Source organism: Mus musculus, chromosome 8 (genome assembly GCF_000001635.26).
Source record: "Mus musculus strain C57BL/6J chromosome 8, GRCm38.p6 C57BL/6J".
NCBI classification, from domain to species: domain Eukaryota; kingdom Metazoa; phylum Chordata; class Mammalia; order Rodentia; family Muridae; genus Mus; species Mus musculus.
In genome coordinates this window covers 24,544,066-24,557,626 of record NC_000074.6, presented here as the reverse complement: position 1 = coordinate 24,557,626, position 13,561 = coordinate 24,544,066, and the positions used below count along the sequence as shown (strand labels likewise).

General features: G+C 46.2%; 1 protein-coding gene across 6 annotated transcripts in view; it reads left to right on the top strand.

Moving 5' to 3' along the window:
• Ido2 (indoleamine 2,3-dioxygenase 2) overlaps positions 1–13,561 on the top strand; it is a 44,523-nt gene that overhangs the window by 18,788 nt on the left and 12,174 nt on the right. For 4 of the 6 annotated variants that reach the window (XM_006509046.4, NM_145949.2, XM_030243378.1 and 1 more), the window contains 5 exons: positions 3,787–3,906; positions 6,740–6,858; positions 8,793–8,807; positions 10,388–10,487; positions 11,003–11,120. In XM_006509046.4, the coding sequence (XP_006509109.1) occupies positions 3,787–3,906; positions 6,740–6,858; positions 8,793–8,807; positions 10,388–10,487; positions 11,003–11,120 (472 nt within the window). Of the gene's footprint in view, positions 1–3,001; positions 3,387–3,786; positions 3,907–6,739; positions 6,859–8,792; positions 8,808–10,387; positions 10,488–11,002; positions 11,121–13,561 lie in introns of those variants that run through there. The other 2 variants (XM_006509047.3, XM_006509048.2) reach the window with 2 other exon arrangements.

The window sequence follows — 13,561 nt, the reverse complement described above, 5'->3', positions numbered from 1 at the left end:
TTCCCGGTTTTTAAGCTTTGTTTCTGAGTCTTCTTTTCCATCTCTCCTACAATCCTCACTCACCCCTCAGAAGACCTGTTCAACTTTGTACTGGCAGGACCGGCAGGGGAGATGCTCAGTGGACTTGTCCCAAGTCACGTGGTCACTGCTCTGCTTCCTCTGGGCAGGTACCTTGACCTTAGTGTGTTACATACTAGTCAGATCAAATGTCTTTCTGATTTTTAAACTCAGAGTCAGTCTTGGCTATGTAGAAGAAGTGAAATCCATAGACACCACATTAGAATCTGCATGCACCTAAGTATATGACGCACGTCTGTGACAGAGCGAGCAATTTCCCTCCAAAAGGAATAAGAAAAATATGACCCCCACAGAAGACATTCTTCCATTCAGGAATTTTATAGTAAGTGTGAAACGGAGAGTTGGCCTCAGAATCTTGCTTCCTTCTTTGAGAAATGGATGAAGTTCTCATTTAATGGTTGTGAGCATCAATGGCTTTTGTAAGGACCCTCCCCCTCCTCATCTTCATCTGTCACAAGCACACCACAAGATGTCAGATGTTCAAGCAAGGCGCTCCACCCTCCAGGACCTTCTTTGCTGATGCTTAATGTCCAATTATGAGTTGATTTTTAAAAATATTCATTGAATGATCCTTATAGCATATTCAGAAATCAGGACAGGCAGCTGGCCTTGGTAATACTCTAGATAACCCCCCCTCTGAACCCCCCACTGAGGCTGAAGACCATGTAAGAAAGTGCAACTAAAGGAGTTAATTGTTGCACAAAACTCACACAAAGCCTCACAAAGGTAGTTTGTACACGCTGTTGACACATTACACTAACAAAAACATCGAGGGGAAAAAAGATGGGAAACAGTAGAAGATAATAATTAATGGTGACCTATGGCCTACACACACACACACACACACACACACACACACACACACACACACACACACATGCACACATCACCACACACGTGTGTATGCATATGCTCACACATGTACAAACATATATCACCACATATGTGACACACACATACACACTCATATCACCACACACATGTGTACACACATGCACACACACACATCACCACACACATATGCATACATAGGAACATATAGTACACACATATCACCACATAGATGGCACACACACACTCACATACCATCACATATATGCATGCATATAGACATGCACACACATGCCCCCCCACACAAACACACATATATGTACAAAACCTATAGTGAACACACTACCCTGAGTCAAGCTATGAGTTTTAAGAACATACATACTGTCCCCCAAAACTCGTCACAAGGTGTTTTGTCCTCAAAGGGAAAGCTCCTCTCTATCTAACTGATGTCTAGAACCCACAAATATGTTAGTTGTGTACCAGAGGGGACGGCGGGTGGTTAGTTAGTAGAGGGTCTCCCACAAACCCATGTGTCTGTCTTCATCCACCATCTTTTACACTGATGAATGAGTTACTAGCCAGTAACTCATGCAGTGAGGCAAAGCAGTTATGATGGTTCTGGGTGACAAGCAAGTGAAGAGTATTGGTGAGGATACTAAGCACGCGCATGCACTTTGCTACAACTAGTCTGTCATGTGAACTGCCATCTCACAGAAACATTCATACAAAAAAAAGTGCAGATGAATATGCAAAGCTGTTTGCTGTAGCCACTTTCATAGCAACGGTAAATACAATGTAACAGAAATACAATGTAACAGAAGACAGGAGAGCAGAAGGAGAAGCCCATGAATCTCCATTCACAAATATATCTGTTACATAAATGAAAAGGGACAGATATTAAGTGGTCACGTAGGCACCTGCCTGTATCCTTCCGCCACGCTACACATCTTTGCTCTGTAGTTTACTGAGCATTAGGAAGTTCGCGACAGTATCTATATGCAGAATTATTGAACCTCTACTTCAACAACATGTGCATGTGAGCTTAATATTTATAGATGATAGAGGTAGAAATAGACATATTTACTATCTGACAGAGTCCTAACATGTAGCCCAGGATGGCTTTGAATTAGACATCTTCCTATCTCCGCCTCCAGAGTGCTGGTATCAGTCTTCATAAAGACTTCTATATGAAAACAAATGTCCTGTTTTCTATGTATTCGCCTTCGTGTCAAACTATACTTTTCAAGAAGTTCAAGAAGTGATGTCCACAAGAACCTGATGTGTGTCAGAAACACTCAGCTCCCCAGTGAAGTTGGCAGGAGGGCTCGCCTGGTTCAGAGAAGCCTTGCGTGCTCCCTGAGTTCTGAGAGGAGAGTATCGAGGTTAATTCTCCCAGGTTAAATACGCAATCAAATAATGTCAGGGAGATGACGGGTGTGTGTCGTCCTCCCAGACCATCTGTGACTGTTTGAGTAAGCAAAAGGATTGACTAAAAAGCTATCATTTCCTTTTCAGTCCCTACAGTCACTTTTGAATCACAGGTATGTTTAGGAGGTGAGGCCAACAATCCTGAAATGTGCAGGGACTCTCCAGAAAGCAGTCATCATCCCCTGGACCTCGTTCCTTTACACCGAGGCGTCCTGGCTTGTAGGTGGCCTTCTTCAACAACTGAGGGGTGACAAGGACAAAGCCTGAGAAGACACAGCCTAGATTGTGAAGACTTTGAAAGATTTTTATACTGACTGCATGCTAAAATATCTTTTATACGTTGACTCAACAAAGTACATTATCAGAACTAATTTTACTTCTTGTTTGCCTTAAAAAAAAAAAAGTGGCTGCTGAAAATTTTCAAAGAAAACCCGTGACTCATTGCATGATTCTCGTGATCGGGGCTGTGGTCAATCCGCACGCAGAACTGCTTCAATCCTTCTTGATTCTGTGACCTCCGAGACGAAAATTCCTCTTTGGTTCCCGCAGGGGTGTTTAGCCTCAAATTTCAAGTCATCCTCTTCCCCCTAGCGGCCGGAGGAGGAAGGGCTCTGCATACCCCAGCCCGCCCCTAGGAAGCCAATGTCCCCAGCGTTTTACAAGTGGCGCATGCCCTCTGAGGCAAGCCTGCGGAGCAAAGGGAGTGAAGTGGTGGCGAGAGCTGAAGAGATGAGCAATGAGCCGGTGGCAGCCAGGCAGGACAGGGAAGCTGGCGTGGTCGGATTGTGTACTGATGCTGTTTTTCAGGGTGGCCCTTTCCGTGTCACCAGGAGCTGTGGTTTCCAATGGGGATGAAGTGGGGACAGAGCTGGGTGGAAAGCCCCGCCACCTCATCTGGCTGGGCTGTGGTTGTTTGAGCATCAGAGCAAGCTTTATATCCAGCCGATCCATGGTTTTTGTGGGGGACTTTACATCCCTAACCTCACTGGGTCTCGCTGCGTTCAAAATTTTAATACAGTTACAGGGTTCGAGAAGCTGAGGGCTTCCAGGTATTACATATCTATTAATGCTGCTGTGCGGGCTTGGAGGGAAGAACTTATCTCGCCCTCAATGCTTACTCTGTGATCCTCAAAGCAATAGATGGAGACCAGTGTATGGCACAAACTGGGCACATCCTAGGCCATGGACCCCAGGACCTGGCACCTCCTCTACTGCATTCCTCTAAGAGCTGGTTTAAGTGGGTGTGCATGAAGCTAATAGCTGCAATAGCTGTGGGACCCTCAAGTCACGGGTCCTGGTCCTGGTCCTCCACCGTTGTTTTTTGTTTTTTGGTTTTTGTTTTTGTTTTTTGTTTTTTGTTTTTTTTTTTTGGCTTTGTTTTGTTTTGTTTTGTTTTGTTTTGTTTTGTTTTGTTTTTTCAGCTGCTAATCCTTTTAATCTCTTGACTAGATGCCTCTCCTGGACTGCAGATTCCTAAAGAGTTACCGTGAGCAGCGCCTGGCACACATGGCGCTGGCCGCTATCACCATGGGATTCGTCTGGCAGGAGGGGGAAGGCCAACCCCAAAAGGTGAGGAGCAAGGAGAAATCAGGCTCTGCTGAGGTCCCTGCACCTGGAATTACGACACCAGCTCCAGGTTCCGTTGCCTAGTTTCCAAAAATCAGCGGAAGGCAAGAAAAGAGGGTTAGATTTTTTTTTTCCATTTTTCTTTTCTTTTCTTTTTCTTTTTTTTTTTCTTTTGCTACGGAGCTGATTTTCTTTTAGACTAATGTCCACTTTCAAAGACTCCAGCCATTCCAATAATATGTGAGGAGCTTCCTTAGGCCCCAAGGACTCAGAAAACACCCTGCAGAATTTTATACTTCTAAATACATTGGTTATTATGACTTTCATAATTACCCCATTGTACAGACATCTGGGGATCTGTCCCAAGCTCAAGGCCTTTGTCCCAGAGCAGCCTGGGGACAGTTGGGAAAGCCAGTTTCTGAGTCCACTGAAGTAGCCATCCTTCTCCAGTACAACTTGGACACTTCCTTATTTCCTTATTCTGCCCAGCTGATTGCTGCTTTAGTTTATTAACCCTTTGTCTAACTCCCTCCAATAACTTTCTAGTTTCAGTCTGTCCCTCAGAGCACAAACCCTTTCTTCTCTACCCCTGGAGGAAACTAATATTTCTTTTGAGTCATGGTCTTACAAAGCAGCCCCAAACCAGTCTAGAACCTGCTCTCTTGTCCAAGTTGTTCTCCAACCTGTGATCTTCTTGCCCCGGCCTTCCAAATGCTGGCATTGCAGTCACTCCAGGCACGTGACACCCTGTGCAGTTATGCTCCCAGTCAGTGTTGGGATGGAATCCAGGACCTGTGTGTGCCGAGTGAATACTTTATCACTCAACAGGACCTCCGTTTTCTCTTCCTTTCCCCTAAGTTTCTCTTTCCCAGAAATCAAGGTGTTGACATCATTCCAGAATGCGTGAGAAGCCCGAGGTGTGCTTCAAGGGCTCATCTTACCCACAGAGAAACACTTGAGACCAAGAAGCAAGGACAGCACAGAGCTCCTGTTCCTTCAGACTCTAACACGATACCATATTGTATCTCATCTAAAGGACTCGAGTGTCTAGGGTCTGCTGTTGGAAAGTTTAAAACCCAGGCCAGTGTGACAGAACCTCCTGATGAGTTCTGCTGCATAGGCCCCCTAAACCAATCTCCTGAATTATGAGTTAGAGAGGAGGAAGCAATGTCCAGCCCCCAAGGCCATCCCAGGCTCATCACCCCTCATTTTGGAAGTCTTCCCTGACCTTCCCAGTGGAAGTGTCTGACTCACATCTTCCCATTCTCCCCAGCCCTGACTTCTGTGGATGCTTGGCAGAGCTCTACGCCCTGTAAGCTGTAACTGTTCTCTACCTAAAGCACACCTCTTCCCTAACTCGGAGGAAGAAAGAATGGCAGACACAGATCTTTAGACTCTTCAGTCCTGGGCTGGGGAGACGACTCAGTGGGTAAATTGGGAGCAAGCAGGCCGAGACACTGAAGCTAAGATTCCCACAACCAGTGAGAAAACTGGCACAGGCAGCAGGGAGCAAGAGAGACCCTGTCTCAAACATGGTGGAAGGTGTCAACTGGAGTCCACACATTCCCCTTGGCATGAATGTGCCTACATTTACGTCTGTCTGTCTGTCTGTCTGTCTGTCTCTCTGTGTCTCTCTCACACACACACACAAACAGACAGAGAGAGACAGAGACAGGGAGAAATTTCTATTTTAGAAGGAAAATGATTGGGGGGAGGGGAACATAAAAATGTTCTTTTGTTGTTGTTGTTTGTTTGTTTGTTTGTTTGTTTTTACACCTCTACCAGTTTGGCCTTTCCATGGCCGGGACCTCATGGACCTGAGCATCTGCTCTGGACTGTGGACAGATAGAGATCTGTACTCAAGGGACACCCCAAACGTTAGTGGGTGAAAGGGTAGGGCTATGGACAGGGGCTTTGCAACCTGAAGGGTCCTTGGGGCGTGAGCGAGAAGCTTGTGTTTCAGTGGAGTCCTGAACGGGTGTTAGGAGGTTGATGTCATACCCCAGGTCGGAACCCTAGCAAATCATGTTAAGAGTCAGAAGAGACAAAGGACGGTCAAGGGGGGGGGGGTCTGTCATTGAGTGACTACCTGACGTTATGGGGCTTGACTCATGAGGTGACACAAACATCAGTTCTGCAAGCTGAAATTCTCTGTCCTCTTTATCCTTTCTGGGGTGCGCTCTCTATCTCTCTGTCTCTGTCTCTGTCTGTCTGTCTGTCTGTCTGTCTGTCTGTCTTTCTCCTATCCCCCCCTCTCTCACACACACATATACACACCTCTGTTTTTTTTTATCTATGTACATCTTTACTTCTATTTTGCATCATGTGCATCTAGCCTTGTATCTATATATAGATCATATATATTATTTATAATCTATCATCCATCTAGAAAGCACTTTACCTTGATAGTTCTTAGTCTTTGATTTACATTAAACATTTTGGTGAAATAATTCTCTTTCTCCTTTTCTCCTCCTTCTCCTCCTCCTTCTTTCTCCTCCTCTTCCTTCTCCTCCTTTTTCTCCTGTCTCCTCTTCTTCCTCCTCTTCCTCCTCCTCCTCTTTCTCCTGTCTCCTCTTCTTCCTCCTCTTCCTGGTACAGTTTCCAGAGGTTCTGTTTATCATGTGCACAGTGTATTCCATCTCTGGGTTTTGCATCTCTTGAAATGTGTTCTCATAACCAGCATTCTCACCGGGTCTCTCCCATGAAGCATGTGTAGGGTATAGGTGTGGAACATTCAGAGAATTCGTGCTTGGTCTCCAGGTCGCTTATCACAGGCAACCGTGATGATTTTCTCTGCCAGTAGAATATACTAATTGTCTGGATTCCTGTCCTAAAGGTGCTGCCAAGATCTCTTGCCATTCCTTTTGTTGAGGTATCCAGGAACTTGGGACTCCCGCCTATCCTGGTCCACTCTGACCTGGTGCTGACAAACTGGACCAAAAGGAACCCAGAAGGGTAAGGAGGGAAAGGATTCCTTCAGTTAGCAGCAGATTGAGAAAAGACTCAGGACTTGAACTGTCTTCGCAGAAAAGACTCAGGGTCTTAGGGCTGTTTTATAGTGAGCTGTGTGCTCCCATTCATTTAATTTAGGGTTCCAATAAAAGGGAATGCACACATTTAAACCTGAGACATTTCTTCTTCCTGGGCTCTCAGGCACACTGGCTTGCTGCTTCCAGTGCCCATCTGGATCTCTTAATCAGACTGTCAGCCTCCAGCTGTAATAATGACACTGGGCTGTTTTTTCTCAGCATGTTCTGTGTTCCATTCAAGTCAGGTTAGGATGGGGTGTCTGGAGGTGATCTCTATGGTTCTGAATAAATGATTTCACGTGGGTGGAATTCTGATTCACACCATCTATTCTGTCTAGTTTACACCATTCCACACTTGTCCCGGGCACAAAAGCATCTGTTTATTGACTTTTCAACAAACAACCAATCCATGGAAACTTCATTTTCACAGTTGAATCTGTCTCAGGCGGTCGACGCAAGGCAGCATTTACTTTTGTTATAAATTAAAACAGCAAACAAGAAGTCCAGGCTGGACATAAAGGGACCTTTCTTGGCATGCTGGTTGTAGGTAGCCATGCAGTGCTGAAAGAGATGGTTGAGATCTGCTGTGGACCCTTTCAAGAGACCCTTCCTTTTAAGAACTGGGGAGGGCTCCTCTTATCTACAGTCTGCTGAGCCTTAGAACTTCATGCTTTCTGGGATGATGATGTCATATGACGATGATGTCATATGATAATGTTACATGATGTCATACGATGTTGATGTTGTATGGTGATGCTATATGATGAATGGTATCATGATGGCATCATATGTTGATGATAAGCTTGTTTGTGACTGGGGACTGAATGAACCTTCACCTGTGAGGCAGGAGCTCCACCCCTGTTTTCTATCCCCAGCCCTCTCTTCAGCGTTTATTTAGATACAGTTTCTCTCACAATGCCAAAGCTGACCTGAAATTCACACTGTAGCATAAGCAGTCCCTGACTTGGTGATCCTTAGACCTCCTCAGCCCCTTGACTATCTGCCACTAACAGCATGCACAACCAGGCCTGACTTGGTCTTTGACCAATTATACAGCAACGAAAAACTGATCTGCATTGAAAGCTACTAAATCTAACTTAGAATTGGAGTAGGTGAGATGATAAATATGTGCGCCTGGACTATTGTGAAGCTGGGTTTGTGATTCAAGGGAAATTGGGAGATGAAGTCTTAAGGGAGGTGACAGGGTTGAAAACAACCCCAGGAAATGAATGTCCCATCAAGTGAGGTACAGCACCCAGAGATGCAAATGCAAGCCTGGAGCTCCCCCACCGTATTTCTTCTGAGCCATCATCTTCCTGAGTCTTTTAAGATGTCTACCCAGGGCTTATTAAGTGCTTTGAAGAAATGAAAGAAATAGAAGCAACACCCCCCCCCACCTCCACCCCCACCACCCAAACAGTTCAGTATTGAGACAAAGTAGCTCTTAACACAAGTCAAAGAACAACATAAACAGTATCTTCAGAACTCCAGGGGGAACAGCAGGGAAAGCATGGTGCCTGACCAGACGCTGATGTAAGGCCACTCCTAACAGGTGGGTAGGATTAGAGTAACTGAAGTGGGGTCTGCACCGAGAGGCAGCTAGAGAGAGGCAAGCAAGAATGTGTACATACACAGACACACGACACGGGCTGTCAAGTGAGATCTGGTTTCTGCTGTCACCCAGTGGCTCACTGTCCATCCTAGGTGGGTCCTGATCCGTACATGTGCCAGGGCATTGCAGATGAGTGTGGGAGCCTGGGTACCCGGGACCTCAAGAATTATATCTGGTTACTAACTAAGTTGTTTTCTTTTTTTTTTTCTTTTTCTCTTTGTTATCACCAATAACTATTATGCGACCAGACCGTTGGAAATCAGGTAAGATGTGCCTTTAGAACCACCCACTGTTACCTTTAAAGGCTTGTGATAAAGCAAGAGGGTGGCATGGTCAGCTGTATGGATGGAATAGCATCAGCTGTCTATGAACTCCTGAAAATTCGAAGTGCATTAAAAAGTCAATAGTCCAAGCAGTAGCTCTGATGGAGGTTAGCTTCTAGGGGTGCAGGGATTAATTTTTCTTAACCACATTTTCCTGTATGTCCATGATTTAAAAAAAAAGTGTAGTGTAAGAAAAGAAACCGTGGCTCTGTGAAAACTGGCAGAGATTTCTTATTTCTGAAGAACATCAGCAAAAGGCCAGAAACAGGCAGGTCACAGTGACAGAAGGGTCCCTTTGTAATCCCTTCTTACCTGATGGGCTGGAGCCCTTGTGAGTAGGTGTGGTCTATAGTCATAGGCTCCACCTTCCCCGGGGAGCAGAGCTAGCAGAGGAGCCAGAGTCACATCCTGCGCTCTCTCTCTCTCTCTCTCTCACACACACACACACACACACACACACACACACACACACACACACCCTCCTCAGCTCTGTGGAGCATACAGGTGGATGGCAAATATTCCCCAGGCTAACACCTCTGCTGGACCGAGGAGATGTGTGACTCACCTCCGCTTTGCTGTTTTGAGGTTTGAGGCTGGGCTTTGCTTATGTTTGAGATGCTGGGGACAACGCAGATGTGTGCAGATACTCATCTGGGTTCTGTATCAGGTCAGATTTGGCTCTGATGGGAAGACAGGACAGCAGCAGGTTGATTAGAAATGACCTCCCTCCTCCTCCTCCTCCTCTTCTTCTTCTTCTTCTTCTTCTTCTTCTTCTTCTTCTTCTTCTTCTTCTTCTTCTTCTTCTTCTTCTTCTTCTTCTTCTTCTTCTTCTTCTTCTTCTTCTTCTTCTTCTTCTTCCACACATTATATTCTATCCACAGTTTCTCCTCCCCTACTCCTCCCAGTCCTCCTCTCACTTCTCCTTTCCCTAGATCTACTCCTACTTTTCCAAAAAAAAAAAAAAAAAAAAGCAAGCCTCCTGGAGCTATCCTCCAAACCTGCCCTGACATAGTTACAAACAGCAGCCCCTCATTTCAAGGCTTGATGAGGCAACCCACTAGGAGGACAAGGATCCAAAGAGCAGGCAAGAGTCAGAGACACTCTTCCACTCCCACTATTCGGAGTTCCACAGGAACACGAAACTACACACAACCACAACATATGAGCAGACGGCGTAGGTCACGCCGATGCAGGTTCTGTGATTGTCACTTCAGTCTCTGTGAGCCCCCATGAGGTCGGCTTGTTTTTGATTCCGTGGGCTGTGTTCTCCTGGCGTTCTCAACCCCTCTGACTACTGTAGTCTGTCCTGCCCCTCTTCTGTAGCGTTCCTGGAGCTCCACCTACTGTTTGGATGTGGTAATGACAGGCTTCCGGCCGCGGTTCTGTGGCAGCAATTCATCCTTGGGTTAGAACTCTAGTCAGGCACGCAGGCACACACCCATAATGGTCATAGTTCTCAGGTCATAGGAATTTGGCTCTAACTGATCTGATTTTCTTCTTTTCTTGGTCTCTTCCTCCAGTAACCTGGAAACCATCATCTCATTTCCGGGGGGAGAGAGCCTGCGGGGCTTCATCCTAGTGACAGTCTTGGTGGAGAAGGCAGCAGTGCCCGGCCTTAAGGTATCTTCTTACTCACCCGGCCCTCTCCCTATGGTGGTTTTCCCCACGTGGACAGACAGAGGCCTCCTCCTCCTAGGGTTGACGATGAAGAGACATATCTGAGTTCTAGCCTGTGGTGTCAGTGCCCTTTTAGCCTGGAGTGAACCGACTTCTCCGTCTACACCCAGGTACCACACGCTGAGTGCAACAGACACCCACTGCGCTAGCTGTTCCACTTCATGGACCTGCAGAAGCTAGAGACTCAGAGGTCAAAAAGAAAAAGACTGTTTTATGGAAAGGCAGATAAAGGCATATCCATGCATATCTGTAGGGATGCCAGAGTAGAAACGACTGTGATATGGGAAACCCAGAAGGAATGAGAAAGCACTTGTGTTGAGGCTCTTGATGTCACAATTTACGCTCCAGAGATATTCCAGTAGTGTGGGCTACTCCGTGGCGATCTGCATCCCGCGGGGGTTTTAATAAAAAAAGTTACTTCGTAGCACCTCAACTGAGAACGTGGATCTTATTCCTAGGCCCTGGTTCAGGGAATGGAGGCCATTCGGCAACACAGTCAGGACACCCTGCTAGAAGCCCTGCAGCAGCTGAGACTCTCCATCCAGGATATCACCAGAGCCTTGGCCCAAATGCATGGTAAGATACTGGAGCAGCGTCTCCAGTGGCCTGGACTTGGGCAGGTCCTACGTGGATGATGGTGGTCCATCTCTCCACAAGATGGCGCTAGTGTTCTATATTTAGCGTAAAGCGTCCCAGTCAGAGAATTGTTTTTTTTTTTTTTTTTCCAGTCGGCAGAAATATTTTTTTTAGAATCGTTCTTTATAGTTTCGTGTGGTTGGGGTAGCTTCCCTTCTCCAGGGTCCAGATACGACTTTGGCATGCTGATCTCTTAACGAAGCCTGGGAGATTGGATGGGCCACAAGGGGGAATGTTGGTTATACAGGTTAGGCTTGCTGGCGGGCAGGGCTGTCCCGTGGGGGCGTCTGTAAGGCCCTCAAGAGTCATTTGCTTTTCCTCTCTGACCATGTTACAAATCCAGAAAGACCCTCATGATCCGCTGAAGGAGGTCCAAGGACCCGGAGAGCTCCCCAATTAGACTCCTTCCAAGCCATCTGATCCTGAGACAAATTTCTCTATGTGATGACTTTTTTTCAAGGTTTTAGAACTAGCTGTATTCACACACGTGGCGAAGGAGAAGGACACGTGTCCACACTTTTCAAAGATGGCAACAGTATCCTCCACACCATCCCATGAAGCCCTTAGTGTGGGCACGCCCTCCTCGCGTCTCCGGATGGAGGATATGTCCTAGCCTCTGAAATACTTGCAGTCAAAATAGGGCACTAGTGAGGACAGTTTAGTCCAGTGTTCAGTGAGTTTTCATCCCCAGTGCTGAGACGCCATGGGAAGGGCAGTGTTCCTGGCACACAAGCAGGCTGACAACAGCCTATCAGACAAGGACACACAGCTAAGGGGCTAAGGGCTGTCCGATGATCCTTACTCAGTGTGGCACTGAGGAGCGGAAACAGGTCGCCACCACCTTGCCTCTATGCAGGCACCTTGCCAGCAGTACAGAGTCAGCAAGGGGAGGCGCTTGCCATACTATAACAGTTACCATAAAAGAGAGATCATGTTTAAAAACAAAATCAAACGCTGGAAGGCATAGGCAGGGGGTCGTGCGTGTCCTTGGCACGGAGTCTGGTCTGCATGGGCTGCTTTTGTGTGTGATTCGGAGAGCGTGGCTGGGTGGATTCCCTCCACTCCCAAACCCCCAACTAGATTTTACCAATAACCAATCACTGTGTTTAGAGCCCAGCTTCAGCAAGCATCCTGGGTTTCCCTCAGGACATCCTTCCTTCCTTCCCAGGCATGTAGGGTCCATAAAAATGCCTTTTGTGGACATCGGAGGCCCACTGCGCTGCAAGCCAAGTCCCCAGGCCTTTGCCCAGCCTAACATAGTTGTACAAATAAGGTTTGTTTAATGCCATTTGCAAGCAAAAATTCTCCACTGAAATATGGTCCCAGGACTGTTCGTTAGCTCTTACGTAAGAAATGATTCAGGAAGAACAGGTTGGAAATATAATCCCCCATACTTTCTTCTGAAGTTTTCATCTTTTATACTTAAGTTCTTAACTCATCTATTATCATCTGCATGTGCTATGAGATAGCAAATGAATTCAATCTCCCTCCTGCAGGTAACGTCCACATGGTCTCTCCTTAGATTTGGTTAAAGGAGCAGGTTTTCTGCAGTGGCCTCTGCTCTTTCCCTTTGGGTGTGTCTCTCTGCTCTGGGTGCCCTTAGTCTCTTCTTCCTTTTCTCTGGAAAGTTCCCTCCCTGGTTTTCTTCTTCAGGGGCCTGGCTGTCTCTCGGGAGCCTTAGCAGGAACCACAAAAAGAAACACAGAAACCAAACCCTCAAATGGGGACTTAGTTCAAGCTGCATTAAGTATGGATTCTGATATTATACGTGCAATTTCTATCACGGAAGGAAAACAGGCCAAGGGACTAGAAGCAGCATAAAATATTAGTCTGCATTTCCTGATGACTTCTTCTAACTCATTTGTCACGGTTGCTGGGTGGTCTTTATCTGTCACATGCTGTCTTGACACAAGGACCCCTCTCTGGTATACACCTTCATTGGCTACCCAGTTTCCCTGTGTGAGAATTCAGCATCTGCATTTTCATGCGCAGGGTTCCTTGAGTTTCTTCCAAAGGAAGGCAGATGCCTAAATTCTGTTTTATCAACAGTTATTTGCATTCTTGTGTGTGGCAAACATATCTTTTTATTTAGTTACTTCTGCGCTGTTTGTTTCTACCTTATAGAATGAAGCAGGTATTTAAACGTTAACTTGGAATCCAGCCCTTTGGTAAACTACATTCTTATTGATTACAGCAGTAATTTACAGGGTTAGCTGGGTTTCTATGCAGAGATCTTGTTGCTGAGACGTATGCTTAGGTTCATCATTAATTATCTTTTTCTTAAAAATAATTTTCCCTCACATAATATATCCTTCCCCTTTTCTCCCCTCAGTTTCTGCCCACCTTCCCTCCCACCCAGATCCACCACCTTCTGTGTTACA